Raw genomic sequence first — 18,214 nt, forward strand, 5'->3', positions numbered from 1 at the left:
AGTGCTTGTTGCCTTGGTATTTAGTTACAAAATTCTCATTTTAACTCATTTTGTCACTAGCATGATTTACTGGTCAGCTGACCAAGGAATCAGAGTCGGATAGCTCTGTGATGTTGCATCTTTTGGAGCTGGCTGTAGGATTTTGGCTGCACAGGCCTTTCTGTGTGGACATTACATTTTCTTCTACTACCTTAATGAGGGTTGGACGGTTTTCTAATTACCGGATGTTGGCTGATTTGGCCTTGAGGTCACTCCAGCGTTGGTTCATGTCATCTAGCCTATGTTGGAGGAACACAGCTTCCTCCGAGTTGCCCAGAGCTTTGACCATCTTCGATTTGTTCCCATCCACACTCTTGTAGATGTCATTGTGGGCATCAATTTCTGCCTGGATGTCCTGCAAAAAGGAAACAAAAATTTTCTCAATTAAAAAATTAATAATTAAGCAGAAAGGTTTCTTCGTTTTACCTCACATTGGATTTTGCAGCTACCTCCTTGGTTGTCAAAGCCAATAATATTGGATTTTCATGCACAGATTAGCCTCGAATGAGTTTATGGGACACTGCACACATTTTCAGAGGGAAGAAAAGTTTCACAAGGGACTCGGAGTTCAAGAAGTTTAACATTTACTCTTTTACTGCACTGGCAAGTCAGACAAGACCAGAAGCAAGTTTCTATAGAAGGTTTGGTTGCATGCATGTATGTTTGATCAGGTTTTTGCAACATAATGGTTACTATTCAGGCTGTGCATTTGTAGCACGCAATCACAATCAACAGTGTGTGGTAAACAGAGCAGATCCGTTACACAACCAGAACTCAAAGAGCGTTTGTGTGAAAATGTTGAACCACAAGGGAGGCTGACGTAGGCAGAGGATTCTGTCAAACGTTTTATTTTTAGACGTGTAAAACTGCTCCATTTTCCTCTCTCTCTCTCAGCTGGGACTCCCCTCAGCTTGTTCAACTCGGCTAAACCCAACTGAAGATAAAGACTCCAAAAACAGTGTGGATGACAGTAAAACTGCCTGGAGCACTGAGGCAGATTTGCATTTGGGACAAAATTAGTGTAGGTAGAGGGAGTAGCAACGAGACATACGGTCTCATTACATTGGAGGACTATAATGCTAATAACGGACAGTAAGTGGGAAATTACCAATCATTAGCTGATACTTGTATGTCATTTGCACTGAGCCATTATTCGTGGAAGCATTTAAAAAGCACTGTTTCTCAGGTTTGCAACAAGTAAACTACAATTTCCCAAATGCTAGTATACTCGCCAAACAGTTTTAATTTTAAATGAATAAAGCACCGTTTTAGATGATCAGATTTCTTCTAATATTAATAATAAATCCCCTCTCACAGGACTAAAGCTATTAACTATTTCAAATGTAGTAGTTTGCCATTTTTAAAGAGAAATCAGAAACAGTTGGCATCAGAAGTTAGAGTTTTACAAAAAAACTGTGGAAATCAGCAACACATTATTGATGATATTCATCCCACAATTTGGGATTTTTAAAATCTTTACTCCATTTGTGAAAAACAACAAAATGGCAATTTTTCATTTCTCAAGCTACTACTAAAGCTTAACTTTGCTTCAACTGATTGGGGTGAGAACCCCAATTCAAGTCAAGTCAATGTGCACGCCCAGATAAGGACAAACAACTGGTAAAAGCATCCGAGGCGTTGACATGGCAACAATTCACTTCAGAACCTGATCCAAACAGACATCTGAGAGATCAGAACACCTGATCCTTGAGTCTCAATCTGAAATCCACAGCACCAAAGAGATGTGCTGTGAAATATGAAGGCCCCAACATAAGTATGGGGGTTTATAAAGTTGTGATTACCTGGGCTGCACTGTCACACATCAAAGAAGAACAAAATCATGGAAAAACAACTTCAAAAAGCTTAAATTGTTTTTGTCAGTAAACAAAAAGTCCAGAAACACCTCCTGCAAAACTAACAACCTGGCACTGAATTGAACATGCTGTCATTTACTGATTATCAATAGACATTTAACCAATCCTACTGCTGTGATCTACAAAGATAATAACCTAGAAAAGGCACTGCTTTAAAAGGTCAAGGAAAGAGCAATGAGACACCAGGGGTGAAGCTGCGTAGACATAGACCTTAAGAATGAGTGATGGAAAGCTAGATGGACACAGTTAAAGTAAAAGACAGAAAAACACCCTCCAACGAAGCCAGCTGGCTATGTTTCAAGTCATTACCCAAGTGCTTTCCTTTCCTTTTTCTTTTGCACTTCAGTTTCCACATAAAAATAAATAAAAAAAGAATAAAAAGACAACTATACACACACACACACACACACACAAATGAATTCAAGACTCAAGAAAGAACGCAGACTGTGAGGGCATGCAGAGGCAGACATATTAATTTACAAAGCAGCCTTTAAATTTCATTTCTCCCAGTGAATGACTACTTGGAGGCAGGAGTTTATGTATGTCAATGTGCTTCCTGAGGGGCTCGCAATGTAGTGACAGATCATTTTCTCTCCACACGCGGACGCAGAAAAAAAAACCTTTATGCGCCACGGGTCATCAAGTCAGCAACAACTGGCCTCTGTTTACTACTATATGAATGTTATCAATGAGTTACTGACTAGCATACAGAGTTTTAAGTCCCCACAAATGGTCTCAGATCAGCACAACAAGTAAAGGGTTTTACTTGCATGTGAAAGCATTACAGGCTTAAGGATGCGGTGGTAGCAATCTGGCAATATATCAGTGCTTTTTGTAAAAATCTTGATTTTAAACAAGTTCCACATGTAAAAACATATACTTAAAAGAATAACAAAGCATTAAAACCAAAGCTATAAAACTAGATTTTAACCCAAGATTTAACTTGGGTTAAACTAAACATCAAATGACATCAAAAGTAGAAATGGAAATATTGACCATACCCCACCATAACATTGGCACTATTAAGTGAATAAATTGCAGGTCTAATTTTGATTAAAATTGGCAACTTTGCACTTAAGAACTCAAAGACAGCTGGAGCATCATAACAATCACAATGCAGCAAATATACAGAAGAAATATTTGTTTTGATAATTGACGTGAATGCTACTTAAACGCAAAACTCAAGTGAAATGGAAAAATAGTTATGTATTGATGTGTACCTGTTCAAACTTTCCAAGCAGCTCATGCAAACTGAAGTTCAAGCCAATCATTCTCGAGAGTGTGCTTTGGCTCCTCCCACTCACTGCAGTCTCTACATCTTCTCAGTCAAAGTGGCCGCAGAATATTAAAGACCAAGAACAATCTGGCAAGTTCTCCAGTGGTTATTACCAAAGTACAATCCTCCAACGTCAGCAATAAGATCATTAGTAATTCCAAGATCTGAGCAAACTTGGATCCCGCGAGAAATAAACTTTATGCTTATGAATAGCTTCAGCATAAGAGGGTCTAACCCAGGTCGCAGTCCAGAAACAGGTGACTTACACACTTGGCAGCACTCGCGTACGTGTGCTGGTGTGTGTGCTCGCCCAATCCCAACCCATGGCAGCAGTAGCATCCTCCTCTGGCGGGCATACAGCTGAGTGGACAGGGTTAGAGATGCCCTGCAGTCATGCTGGGACTTGGACCTCAAGACGACTGGTGCCACTGGAGGTTTAATAAAGTCACAGCTGGAGGCTGACACTTGACTTCCTGTGCCCACGAATGAGGCGCTGAAACCGAAGGGGGAAATCCAAGAAATCTTGGGTGGAGGTCTGCAGGGAGGAGATAACAACTCCTCTCTTGAGGAACAAGTCGGCTTCTGTGAACCTGTGAGGTTTTTGGGGCTGGCGTTTCTCCTTCCACCCCGTTATGCTTCCCTGCCTCCACTTCCCTTCTGGGCATGAAGGAAGCTGTTTACACCATGTCCAGCAGTCCAATCCAGGGCAGGGCCAGGGCGGTTGTCCTCAATTACCGAGATAAAAAGAACTTCATTCCTGCCAGCTACGCCACCGCAAGCACTTCAAGAAGAGAGTCATTGATACAAAGAAGCACATGGTCTGCTTTTTTCCTTCCCCTTAGTGAAGTCTCAAGCAGCTACCTAGGCGTCTCTCTCACTAGCTGCCCGTCAGGTCTCAAACTCCAGTCTGGTCTCGTTCCATCACACCCTCCTAATCACTGCCATGGCTGGGCCACTTAGTCAAAGAATGCCTTCTTCTTTTTGTTGGAGACACATGTTCGCAGCGAGCTGCCTCAAGGCTCTGCGTCACAATCCGGTACAAGGACTCCGACTTTCTGGCTTCTGGAGGCTGAGATCTGCTGATTTTCTCGATGACTGTAGAAAAAAAAAGTTAAAATAGAAGTAGCTGAGCTGTTCTTTCATTCCCCTGAGTTGAAGAAACTTCCTTAGAATCAACCTAATTCAGGGTCCAGCAAACTTTCAAGTTGGCATCCTGAATCCTCTCCCCTTCTCTCTGTTGCTCTTGATCTCACTGGTCACTAGCCCCAGTCTATCACACAGCTGTTTATTATTTTAATCAGTATCCTCCCTTCCCCCTCCTCTCTTTACCTCTCTCTCCCCTAAACCAATTCAACACACGGCGCACACCCACTTCCTGAGGCCTACACAGGCAGAGAGCATGGCAAAAGAGGGAGAATTTGAGAAAAAAAAAAACTAAGTCAAGGTACAATAAGCAGAAATCATTCAGTGTGAGAAAAAAGTAGAAATGGCCAAAGAGTGAAGCAGAAGACTGAACGGATGGAAAACTTGAGAGCGAAAGGTAAAGGACATTAAAAAAACATGAGGGAATTTAACATGTGAAATGTTTTACCTTTTGAGCTGAGAAGTAGTGGCAACTTGTAAGGGAGAAAAGGGGATAATGAAAATAATAAGGTATTTGCAGTAAGATGTCAGCATAGGGCTGCTTCAAAAAAAAAAAAGCTTTCCTGCACGAAACAGGAAAGCTTTATGGCAAATTTTAAATCTCCGGTTTATGTAAAGCTGTGACCTTCCTACATCAATGAACTCCAACAAAGCCATTCAAGTTATTTTTTCTGATCTGTTTGTCATTTCAAAAAGAAATTTGGAGCAGAGGTCACAAAGGCAGTGGATATAAACAGGTTCTTGTGTTTAAAATGCTTAAAGGATTATCAAGTTAATATTCCAAATCTCATATTCCATGAAAGAAAAAGGTAAAAAACCTACTTCAGGTCGAGATACACATCTGTCCTTCACACTTTAATTTCAAAAACTTCTCACGGATCCTGAAACTTTATCCAATAAAGAGTGTAAAATGTTATCTTTTTCTAGGCTGGCTGCTTAATTTCTTGACTGATTCGTCACAAATCAGGGTGAATGAAGCTGAAAATTGTCTAGCCAAAAGCTAAAATCTTAGGGTCTCTCCCAAATTATCCCAAAATCATCTGTGTGTGTGTGTTTTTTAAAATAAATTACCAATATCTTTCATTAGCAGCAACTTCAATCTTAACACCTAAAACTTAAATACAACAAAGATTTCTGAACAGCAATTTTGAAATTGAAAGTCATACTTGCAAAAGCATGAAAATTAAAATATCTAAAAATTCTAAGAGGCTCTGCTATAATGCATCATGTATTAAAACTTATTAAACTGAGTAGACCTGTATGCAGGCGTGAACTCGAGTGTGAGCCTGTGCTGGCATTTTGAACAGCAGGAAACATGTGGTGTGCATCAAAGACATCCGACAGATGGCTGTCAACGGATGGAACAAAAACACCACAATATAACCTTGCATATTCATAAGCTGAACACTTTGAAGTGCGCTTAGCTAATTAAAAATATTTACACACTTGAGGCTCTTTAATAGCATTTTTTGATGCATGGCGACAAATTTGGTTTGAAAGATGTCTCTTTTTTCTGCAGGACATATAATCAAGCTGTTTTGAATTGACACATTTTACAAGTTCAACATTCAACAAGCGGGAGAAGTTGCAATTAAAAAATGCTTGACAATTTTGCATCAAAAGATTTTAAAAAAAGCAGAGAAAGTATGCAAACCAGTTAATGTATGCAGCCTAGGGTGAGGCATTTGAGGGTTAATGTTGAGCAGTTTCACTGAGCTAAGAGGATTAGACCATTATAAGGGTACTGCTTCCAATTCCCAAAGCAAAAGAAGCAAGAGGTGAAGTAAAACTGACTTAATGACCAGTGGGAGAGAAAGTGAGAAGTGACATCCTACGAAGAGATTTAAAAAAAGTGGGAACATAAAAAGAAAAAAAAAGAAGAAATGTAATAAATTAAATTGAAAAAGAAAGAAAAGATCTTAAAGAAAGGGTGGAAGTAAAAGAAAAGTCACTTTCTAATTTTTGTCTTTGCTTAACGTACAAAATAAGGTGGGGTTTTTGCAAAAATGCTCTTGTTAAGGAAAACAAGATTATATAAATAGCACAAGAATCAAAGACTGCCCCATGCATTTGTCACACAACAAACAAGATCAACATTTATTCATAAAAGTAAAATAAAACTAGTAATTGAAGAATTTAACAGCTTATGAAAACGTAAAAAATATGCACAAAAAACCCCAGTAATAACTTTTCCGCACCGAGAACAGTTGAGTGCACATGTATGTGCTTTCAAACATGCAGAGCATTTAAGCAATTCGGCGAATGGACCTCAAATCAGCTCCAAATTATCTTTTTTTTTTTTTTTAAACTTAAACAATAGCATCAAAGAGACTTTTCTTCCGTTTTTTTTTTTTTGCTATGTGAGTCTAAGCAATTTTTATAACTAGAACAATTTAATACAATAATGATCTACGAAACTATGGCACAAACTGTTCCTGGAACATGATGTTGAAAAGATCTGGCTGTGTGCATTAAAACTTAGAAATCCTTCAAACCACATAAAGGACTGACAGTGTTCCAGTAGTGGCTCTTCATACTGGAAGGTCAAAGTCTTTTTAAAACAGTCTTTTTAGTCCCTTATGCCCAGAATGAACTTCACATCATGGAAACACTTGTACCTTAACAAAATATTAGCTACCTGGAAGAATGACAAAAACACAAAAGGAGGAAGATAAATTCAGAAAATATAACAGAATGGCTAAAATGGTGAAGCTCTCATTATCTCTATTTTCAAAATGGCTCATGAGTCATTCAGTTAAAAGGGATGGAAATTGTTCCTGGTCTTCATGATGCCGAGCTGACATATTGAACAAAGTGTGTCCACATGACGTTGATAAAAGTTTCCATTTTTGACCCTGCGACTAAATGTGGAGGTTAGATTTATCTAAACAATAAGGTCATGTAATTAAAGAAAGAGACGTGAAGCATACTGTCAGAAAAAAAAAATTTAAAGCACATCACAAAAGGTTAACCTACATTCAATTTACAGCCGACCTCCACTGATATGACAGAGCTGCTATTACAAAAAACAGGAATTAAATGTCAAACATACCCTCGATAATTTATTCAACAGATTCCATAAATAAAAGACAACCCATGCATTTGCAATCAAAATCAAAGAATACCAGGATTCATTTGCAAACTTCTAAAGAGGAAAGTGGAAATTGATTACAAGCCTTTGTGTGTGGTTGTTCCGTAAACAACTATTGATTTTGGGGAAGCTTTTTAGTGCCTGTACAAGGCTGCAGGAAGATGACCTTAAGATGGAGGCAGAGCGTACAAGATAAACAAAATGGCTTAAAGGTGGCGTCTGCTTGTAGTTCAGGTCAGGAATTGCAACATATCTATGTAACCTTACCAACAAGCACTTCTTATCTGGTTAGCACTGAACAATAGAAGTCCTAGTATGTTTAAGCAGCAGCAGAAATTCCACATTTTGCATAACCATTAATATATGATGCAGCCCAATGAATAAATAATCCCTTCATTTACACCAATATTACACAAACAAACCAACAGAAGACACAATGCAGCCAGTAGAGAGGGACAATATGTTGTCTTTGCAATATCAATGTGTGCAGCCACTATAACAATCCTACCTACTGTAAGCGACATTCATTTACACTCAGATTTGGCCAGGACTTTTACTGCCTTGACTAGCCATACCAAGCCAAATGGGATATCAATTACAACAGCTATAATATTTTAAGACATTTTACACACCCATAGAGAAAAAAAGTCAGCCTTATTTTTGTAAATTTAGTCATAATTTTTACATTCTACTTTTAGTAGAATGAAAAACAAGAAGCCTCAGCTGGGAAAATTAGTCGATCTAGCTGCTTATTCAGTCTTATTTTGTTAGATTGTCAGCTGCACCTTTTAAACAGGAAAAGTAAAAACTCCCTTTTATCTTTAAATGTGTTTTTATTTCCAAATAGCCAAATTTGTCCCTTAGACAGCTGAAGGGCAGTGTGCAGCGACAGGTGGGAGAATGTTTTATCCTATGCTTCATACAGTAAAATAAAACCTTTGTTTCTTTGGCACCTTGTCCAGCATAAATTAAAACTTTAATCCAAGAGAACCACATTAGAAATTTGAATCAGCAACGTTTTAAAAGCTGGCAATACCCTGAAACCAGTAACTGAATCGTGTTAAAGTGTTTGCTGCTTAATATTAGTTTTAATTACTGATAAAAATGGCTGGCTATGTAAGAATAAAAAAGAAAAAAACATGTATTTCATAAAAGTTCACATTTTTAATATTTATAGAATCAGAAAATGATTTAAGCATTTGGCAGCAAAGCTTTTGAAGCAAAAAAAATACTGTCATTGAATTTTAAAGGATATCAACTTGCTGAACTGTCTGAATTGTAAAGCAAGGCCCTGCTGAGACATCTCATCACTGTGCTCATCACTAATGCTCAAAGGCTGTTGCACCCTGGTTTTTCATTTTATTAATTCTTTCCTCCCAACTGGACATTTTTACCAATTCTTCTGAAATTTGCTCTGTGTCTTAAGGTTCTTTGTCATTCAGCAGATAGCTGTGGTGGTGGTCTGTACTCACTTGTAGTTCATCTCATTAAACCTAATGTGATTGTTAATAAAGCTGTTGTCAAGGTAACTAATTTAAAACAGACGGCAGACACCTGCTGAGTTCGAGAACACGCTCTTTAAAGGTTAGGTGACTGAACCAATTACATTAATGTAATAACTTCTAATTAAATACAAGTCCACTGTATTAAAAAAAGGAAGAATAGAATTGTTCTGCAGTATTATGACATGTAAACAATTATTGTGATTTAAAGATAATGAAATGGGGTATTTGAATATGATAATTCACAAATAAGTAACAATGAGCTAAATATAATGACTGTTAAACCATATTTATAAAACAAAATTTAAAAAACCATGATATACAAAATATAGATGGCCCAGAATGAAAAAATATAGAACAGAAAACACAACATGCATCAATGGGAAAGGGTGTAAATCCTCACCAAACCAGAAAAAAAACATTTTCAAGTTTTTGATAACACCCCTAAGAGTCATACAGTGCTGCTCATGTATCTACACATAATCTACAAACATCATAAAAAACTATTTAAAGTATAAACCCTAGATCAATTTAGAAAAGTTTATGCACAAAAAATGTAAAGTTGGGGTTTTTGCGCTCTATGTCAAGTTAGAATGTTATTTCAAAAACATTCCTGAAATGTCGCTTTGATTCTTTCACGCATGTTTGAGGAATCCTTGAAACCTTTCATAACAACTGAAGGTAACAATTACCAGATTGTGATATAAAATGGCACAACGTGTCAAAAAAATACATAATCTCACCCTTTATATCCACCATTACTTCCACATCTAGATTAAACATTATTGTTTTCCTCAAAGAGTAAACTACTGGAAACCAAAAGTAGCACTCAAGAGGAACAAAAGGTTGACCTTCAAATCCCCTGACACCATGAACTCCTATAAACCGGCTGTCTCTTCACATTTTGTTTACAGTTAGCTTTTACAGAAGTGTGAGACATGCTGTTAAGCTCCGCTGTGACATTTACTTCAGCTCTCTGACTGAAACAATTTATTCAGGGTTCACATCGTTCAGCGGAGGGAAAGACTTTCTGAACCGAGTGGCCCCGCTGCTAGCAGTCCGCTCTGAGAGCGCTCAGACGAAATAATCTTGACAGTTTCTGTGCGCCCCTAAATAACTTTTCCATTGATCCAACAGAGGCTCCAACTGAGACCTCAAGATGATGCCTGGGAATTAGAGCTTCATTACAGTTACAAATCTATACATAATAGGCTTCTTGTTGATTGATTACCGTTTGAATCGATAAATGCATCCCTTATTCTGGCTCTTTCCTGTGTCAGATTTCATCTTATGAGAATATGCTTCAAACTAATCTGCCAGTAAAACTAAATACGAGGAAATAGGAGCACAGATTTCCTAATAGGTGACACACATTTCCATTTATCAAGAATTAAAGTCTACAGGGCTGCACGCCACAGCCAGTTCTTTTCCAGGTCCCTGTGGACCAGCCACTGGGTGGGACAACAGCTCTTCAGTTCAGAGGAAAGATAAGACCCAACACACACAAACCCGCCCATGTTCTCCCATAAAACAACTCTGGTTATTCAACAGAACTAAACAAGTTCCAGATACTCAAATTTAATACTGAAAAAGCAGAAAAATCACACATTAGCCTACATTAGTGAAAGGAAATCCTAAAATCCTTTTAGTTAATCTAAAAGCCGTACCTGGGGAATTCCTCGTCAATTAAATTTTAACGTGTGAACTCTTTACTGAAATAGCATAAATTCAATTTTTAGCTCAATCTGGAGGACACCAAGGCGTTCCCCAGCCAGAAGGGATAAAACATCCCTGCCACAGGTTTTAGATTTCCACCTTGGTGGTGGTATCCTGACCAGACGCCTGAATCAAGGAAGCTTGCTCCTTTCGATGAGAGGAAGCAGCATCTCAACTAAAACCTCTCCTTTCCCTGCCTAAGCCATTCACTCCACACAGAAAGCTCATTCCACTCACATGTAACCAGAATTTCTTTTTCAGTCGTGATCCACATTTCATGAACACAGGAAAGGATTGCAGCATGTACAGACCAGTAAACTCAGAGCTTTTGCCTGTTGCCTGAGCTCCGTTTGCCACAATAGACTGGAGCAGCACCCACATTCCTGCAGCCAGGATCCCAACCTGTCAATCCACCAAGACATCCGAACCCCTCAGTCAGACGCTGATCCAGGGGGGAACACGTCGAGAATCATTGCCTCAGACTTGTAAAAGCGAGTTCTCCTCGCACAATCATGAGTTTTTGAACAAACCAACTACAAGTTGGGGATTCACAGAGATAGTGGCTGCTTGCCCATTCCTACTTAGAGTTTCCACATTGTTGGAAACTCTAAAATATTTTCTGACCTTTATCTTTCACTTCACTTTGGAGGAAAAGCTGTTACAAAGGAAGGACAAAAGGTTTTTATCACTTTGAGGTGTTAGAACTACTTAATGCAGCAATTAGAGTAATTAAATGCTAGATTAGGAAAACAACAATGCTGTATCCACATACTTCAAGACACCAGGGTTTTCCCCAAAGCAACGGACATACAGTATAAAAGGTTTACTAAATAAGACAAACAGCCTTTTTAATGGAGTTCTTAAGTTTTGTGGCTCAGCATTAAACAGACCATTCACTTCCAATTCTTTGCTCTGATAACTTTACTCTAGATTTGTACAACATATTTAGCTCCAAAGAACCATGAATTTTCCTTTGTAAAGCACTTCAATACCTGTGAAGGTGCGAGGAGAAAATAAGCTCAGCGTACATGTTGCACACAGCTGGAACAGCAGTAATAATGGCAGGAGGCGCCAAAGAGGAAGCAATGACACTGACAAAGTGGCCAACTAAGTGTTTGATGGGTTCTTTTTATTACAATGCAGTTTTCTACTTATGTGCCTCTGTGTTTCTTCAACACCTCAGATTCTCCGAGCTTAGAAATCATAAAAACCATTCATCCATTTTCTTACTCATATTCATCTTCCACCTCTGCTCCTGTTGGTAATATATTATTCTATTGCTTGGTTTTTTTCTTTTTTTTGTTGCCTCCTCCGCCTCCCAGTTGGTTTATAGCCCGGAGAAACTGAGTGAGATATCCAACCACCACAAGTCGTCCTTTCCCCTCAGCTCCTATTACCACAACAACTGCCTGATGGTTGGCTTATTACTTCCTTTAATGTTTACTGTAGGCAAGCCTCTCTATTCCCTTCTTGTTTTTTCTGTCTTGCTTTGCTCAATTACTTTAACCATCAGTCAAACATGACATTGACTGACTTCTCAGTCTTAATTTGTTTGTCTCCTTTACCTTAGTTTTCCTCCCCCTTATATGTGCTCACTGTGCTCTCTCTTTCTCTTTGCGTTTATGCAACAGTCTTGACTTTTTAGCACATATAGCAATGTTATACCACAAGTCTGATTCACTTGCTGCTGCTGCTCACCTCACCCTGCTCATTTAATGGTGTGTAATCTCCAGCGCCCAGACTTAGATTAGATTTGACTCAGTGTCATCACAGCAGGAGGATAAATTTCAGTGCATGTCTGGAGTATATATTTTCTCCCCCGCTGAGGTTCCATAACATGTTTTCGTGGAAGTCATCAGTGTGCGGCACTTCTCACACTTGCCTACATTGACGGTTGCTCAGAGTATATATATATATATCCAACTCATTTTAGTTTTAGTTTTTTTTTTTAAAATAGGGATAGCTACAGAATAGCTATTTTATGCTAAAATGAAAATAAAAGAATCAAAAAAATTAACATGTCCTGTGGTTTGTTTCCTCTTTTCTTCAATAGAACCGGTAATATTCTCAAATCATCATCATAAAAATGCTACAGTGAACCGAAAAACCTTTTGCCAGTGCCTTTTTCCACAGCTCCAATCTTCATTATTCCCTGCTGACTTCTGCACAGGCAGAAAATTGTCAGGTTTCTCCCCAGGGAATCGCATCCAACTCAGGAAAAATACACCTAAAGTTATTGTGGTACAATCTCCAAACTTGCCTGAAATGCTCCCCTCCACAGGAAGCATTATTTTTCTGTCTTTTTTTTAGCATGTACACCTCTGCTGGAGTCTTGGAGATGTAAACCAAGTAACAATGACTGCCTCGGGGGTTTGCCGTCATTGCAGGTATTCAGGAGTTTTTTTTTTCATTTTTCTGTCAAAAAGCCTTTTTTCCCCCACACGGCCCATTCAAAACAGAAGTAGGAGCAAGAACTCCCAAGGTTTTTTTTACAAGCAGCCCAATTACCAAGTTATGGTTAGTTGACAAAATAATAGTTTTCCGTTCCTGCTGACATGGAGGACAATCATCATAAATTTTAAGCAGACAAATCTACAGAGTTCTGGCAAAGTATTTCTCCTTTATATTTTCTTTTTTTTTGGTTACACTTAAATAATTCAAAACAAGTTTTACCAGTTTTGGAGCATGGATAGCATCTCAATCCAATTTAAGGCCAGATTTTTACCAAGATAATTTGAAAGTCTTGTTTTTAAGCCCTTTAGAGAAATTTGGGACCTTTACTTATGAGCATGAACTCAATGTCCAGTGTTTGTCCTGCAAAATTTACAGTTCAATTAATTCCAGTAAGTTGTTTAGGTACTGAAGCAGCAAAGCAGATTGTAAATTCTCTCATGGATGGCATTTTTGGTCCGTTACTTTTGAATCATCAACGTTGACCTTTACTGAGGCTAGAGGGGCCTGCAGTGCCTCTTAGCTTCTTTTTGACCTCCTGAATGAGTTGTTGATGCACTATTCTACTGGTTTTGGTAGACCAGCTGCTACTTTTTCTCCATTTATGGAAAACAGTTCTCACTTTCAAACACTTAGAAATGTCTTTCAACCTTTTCCAGAAAAATGGATATCTGCTCTTTAAGTTCTTACAGCGATATTTCATAATATTTTGCTTTTGAAATCTTTTTTTTCCCCCCACTTTTATATTAAATGAAATTATAATTTGAAAATGCTTTATGTATTTATTCTGGCTATGACTAAAATAAAAATCTGTTTGATGATGTAATATGTTAAAAAAACAACATGGAAGCAAACATTGTATTTACATTGGATAATCAACAAGATTAGAATAATATTGACCAACGAAGGTGATCATACTCATCTCCTACAAGCTGGATTCTGCTGGAATCAGCTTCAAGGACTATAAACTCATGATGTTAAAATAAAATTACTTACGAGATCCTTGCTCCTCCTCAGGTTTTTATTAAGGCCGTTACTTGGATCAAATGGTTTCCCTCTTGGTGTGGCATTTTATGTGACACCGTTTCACAGGAGCGCGAGTAAATTGAAAGTCATTTATCACTGCTACTCTTTGATCTCGCCTTATCAACTATTCCATCATTCTTTTCAATGACATTCCACACAGACACACAGTCAGCACACAGTTTGTCATTTAGCGATGGGACAGGAGACAATACAATAAAATTTGATGCCCCTTGTTACTGTGGTTGCTGGGTCAGACTAGGACAAACCGTGGTGCACGGATGCACGACGCAGAATGGGTCAGTATGCAGGCGCAAATCACTTTAAGACTATATTCATTTAAAAAATTCACCAGTAATGATATAAATGCGTCTCTTATGCAATAATTCCTGTAGTGGGTTGAAAATGTCAGTGATTTACAGCAATTTAAGACATTGAACTGATCTTAATGAGGTAATATTTCTTTACATTTTTAGTCCTACTCCTCTAAGAAAGCCTTTCTGTTGGAGCTGTTTTCTATGCAGCTGATGTCAGGGTGCGTAGCGAGATCACAGACTCCATTCTTCATCTCTTTTTCATTACAGAAGGTCTTTTAGGAAATTGTTATTTACATGCAAATTACCCTCACCTATGAAGGAGCCTTTAGCTTTCACCCTGACAGCTAACAACACCACACACAGCAAACTGAATGTACGAGATACATTATATATACACAATTTATAACGTGTTACTGGTTATGGAGTACGGTATTTTGTTTCAAATATTTAAGATATGGTCTGTGGAAAAACTCACCAACAGTGAATGGGCGAATTATCTGTAAATAATTTGGAGTTAAATTCCACAGAAAAATTTGTTAATAAATAAAACTACAAATAGGTGGGGCTCAATAGTACCAACTTGGAAAGGAATATATTATATTGTGATATGAAATTTTGGAAAGAGTAGCATAAAAACATGGCCTGACTGTGAAAGATTAATTTTTTGACTGTACGTGAAATAGCGCAGAAAATTCACAACAAAACTTGCACTATCAGCAGATACCATATTTGTTCAAGAGCAGAGTACAAAATGGGTCTTTAAATCTTGCTCAAGTACATATTATATCTATGGGGGTTACATAATGTTTGACAGGACCAATTATAGAGAAATTGCTTCCTCTGTCTTTAGTTAAAAAAAACACAACTGATGTTACACGAATCATATCCCCAAATTACAAAGTTGCCCCCAAGAACTCACTCGACCATTTCCATCAGTCAACAGAAAAACGTTGGTGCAGATCCACTCCTAAAATGATTATAAACAACAAATAAACAGCCTGGAATAGAAAAAGGAAAATCAATTTGTCGTATCTGCTGGCAAGAGAAGAAGACAACCTCGCTGAGGAAACTAGGGCAACATGCAGTCTGCTTTCAGTCACATGTATGACATGCAAAGGCAGAGGGGCCAGAGGTTGGCGGGGAGGGAGATCTAAAGATCAGAAAGACTATGTGTGGCCTAAAAAGACTGACATCCTCTTTCTGGTTTGATTCTCTCAGAGGGAAATCGGTTTGAGAATGTGCCAAATACACACATCCTCCAGTGTGATCTGCCGGCTCATTTTCGCTAACCCCAGTCTTTTTGACTGATCAAACGGAGGCATGCTCTCAAAACCGGCGTTGTGCAACATAACAAGACTCCTTAGCGCTCAGGAAAGTCAATTACTATAATTAGATGAGGAGACAAACAAAAAGCATGATGATGAAACGTGTGTTCACGGGGGAATAGTTGTGAATACATAAGAGTATGTGCGAATAAATGTGCAAGATCTGGAATGATTGGCATGAGCGCTCCACTTTAGGACTGTGGGATGTGTGTGTGTGTGTGTGTGTGTGTGTGTGTGTGTGTGTGTGTGTGTGTGTGTGTGTGTGCCTTCTTGAAAAAGTTAATGAACAAACAACAGCTGCTTCCACTGCGGTGGATCAGAGACAGGAGTTGTGGGAGGAAAATGAAAAGATAAAGAGGGAAAAAAGGAACACAGCTCATGTTGGTCTGGGCCTCTGTACAACAGTAGTGGTTAAAGAACAGAGACTGAGACAGGCCAGCAGAGGCTACAACAGCACAGAAGGAGGCGATACATGTTATGTAAGTATGTGCCTTTGAAGCCTGAGAGCAAGGCAAATAAACATGTTAATCAACTTCCCGTTCCACATAGAGATGGGTGACAATCTTTTACTTTGGGGATGTCTCAAAATTACTGAATGCCAGATGGTCTCATTCGGAGTTTAGACCCAAGGAACATTTCCACCTAAAATACAACTGTTCTCAGAAAATCCTATTGGTTCAAAGCAATAAGGAAGAAAGGAAAATGTCAAAAGATAAAGCATTTCTTTGCCTCTGCAAATGAAATGCGACAGATCTTTCCAAAAAGACATGTGTGAGCTCTCATATAACACAATGTCCAATCATTGTGCGTGCACAAAGTCACACTCTAATCATTAGTTAAACCAAGATAAATATATCTCTCCAATAAACAGTACAACAAGGTGGATGGGAAGTCCCAGGTTTCCCCGCAGAACAATGTCCAAAGCATCAAACAGCCTTTCCTGCTACTCTTACCATCAACTTCATCTAAGAGATCTTGCCACCATCTTCCACCCCTTTTAGGTCCCATTTAGATGTCAATATGTCCTTACAGGAGTCATCATCAGGGCCTTGATTCATCTGCAGTTATGCAGGCATGTGTGCAATAAATGGCAATGCATATATCCTAATGTATTCACAAGTCCCAGCCTTTAATTTTCCCCTCTTGCAAGTCGACCATGGGTCTCTTAATATGTGACCACAGCCGGCGGGGAACACCTTGACAAGATGCAGGTTTGGAGATGATGTGATCCAATTATGTGCACATCAAATTTAAACCCACATCTTACTCAACAAAATACTTTTTGCTTGCCTATTTTTTTTTTTCATTTTATTTTAAAAGACACTTGCTCCTCAATATATCCAACCAAAGTCATGAAGAAATCATCTGTGCGATTCACATCATCTGTGAGGCCATGTTGTTGTGCCTAATCAGTGTACACCCACACTTGTTACCATTAGTCATCACTTTCGTCAGTAACCTCTTATCAACACACAAGCTCAGAGTTGTGCAGATTATCCACACTTCCTGGCCTTTTAAAAGCCAAAGTCAGTTCACTTGGGACATTTAGTGTGTCGGCTAGCAAAACATGACTCCTCTTTGTAAAGCCTGATTAATGAGGTGCCCTACAATCAGTGTAAAATTATTGAAACATGAAATGTCAGCAACTCTTTCAAGTGATTTTATGCTTTCCAGTCTATTTTAATCAAACATTTTCTGTGCATTCAGTGCAATAGAGCAAGCATGCCTCGACATTATCAAACTGGGAGCCATATTAACGCTCTATCAATAAGCAACACAATAACACGAGTTTCCGCTCGCTTTCTCTCTGTAGAATGCTCATATGTATTTATTGTCTCAGAAGACAAAAATGTACAGAAGACAGTAAAGAATAAAACATTTAAGCTTCTGAATGAAACAAGCAATTGATGGAATTGAAAGAACTTCAAGGGGATGAAATAAAAACACTTTGGCACAGTGTTATATTGAATAGAAATGACTCAATGTGACAGTTGCTCATGGCAAGAAAGCAACTGTGACTAAGCTTCAGCTCATACTAAGGTGTATTTTCGTCTGCTGAAGTGAAGACTATAACAAATCCTCAGAAATATTTATTGTCAGAGAAACACAAGGGGCAGTTACTAACTGCCGGTTTCTGAATTTACCAGGCCTCTATAAAAATAGTTTCAAGAACAGTTTATGCTACACCAAATAATCCTACAAGACGTATAAAGCCAAGGCAGCCTTGATGTGAACCATTTCTGTTAGTGGAAAATTGGTTCATGGTATCTCCTTTGAGCTGAGACTAACCTTTTTTTAAGGGTTAAGGAGAAAGCTTCTGGAGATAAGTGGAGAAAAGGTACTCTTTACCACTTTACAACCGTACATAGATCCTTCCTATCCTTAAACAGAACTAGTGGGATGTTTAGCTGGTTCATGATTGTTTATTTTAAAAGGATGCAGATGAAGTAAGGAAGA

General features: G+C 38.4%; 1 protein-coding gene across 12 annotated transcripts in view; it reads right to left on the reverse strand.

Moving 5' to 3' along the window:
- utrn (utrophin) overlaps window positions 1-18,214 on the reverse strand; it is a 184,102-nt gene that overhangs the window by 70,594 nt on the left and 95,294 nt on the right. For 10 of the 12 annotated variants that reach the window (XM_008397714.2, XM_008397715.2, XM_008397707.2 and 7 more), the window contains one exon: window positions 222-394. In XM_008397714.2, coding sequence (XP_008395936.1) covers window positions 222-394 — 173 coding nt within the window. Of the gene's footprint in view, window positions 1-221; window positions 395-3,133; window positions 3,361-3,455; window positions 4,176-18,214 lie in introns of those variants that run through there. The other 2 variants (XM_008397718.2, XM_008397719.2) reach the window with 2 other exon arrangements.

This window comes from Poecilia reticulata, linkage group LG21 (assembly GCF_000633615.1).
Source record: "Poecilia reticulata strain Guanapo linkage group LG21, Guppy_female_1.0+MT, whole genome shotgun sequence".
Lineage (NCBI taxonomy): Eukaryota > Metazoa > Chordata > Actinopteri > Cyprinodontiformes > Poeciliidae > Poecilia > Poecilia reticulata.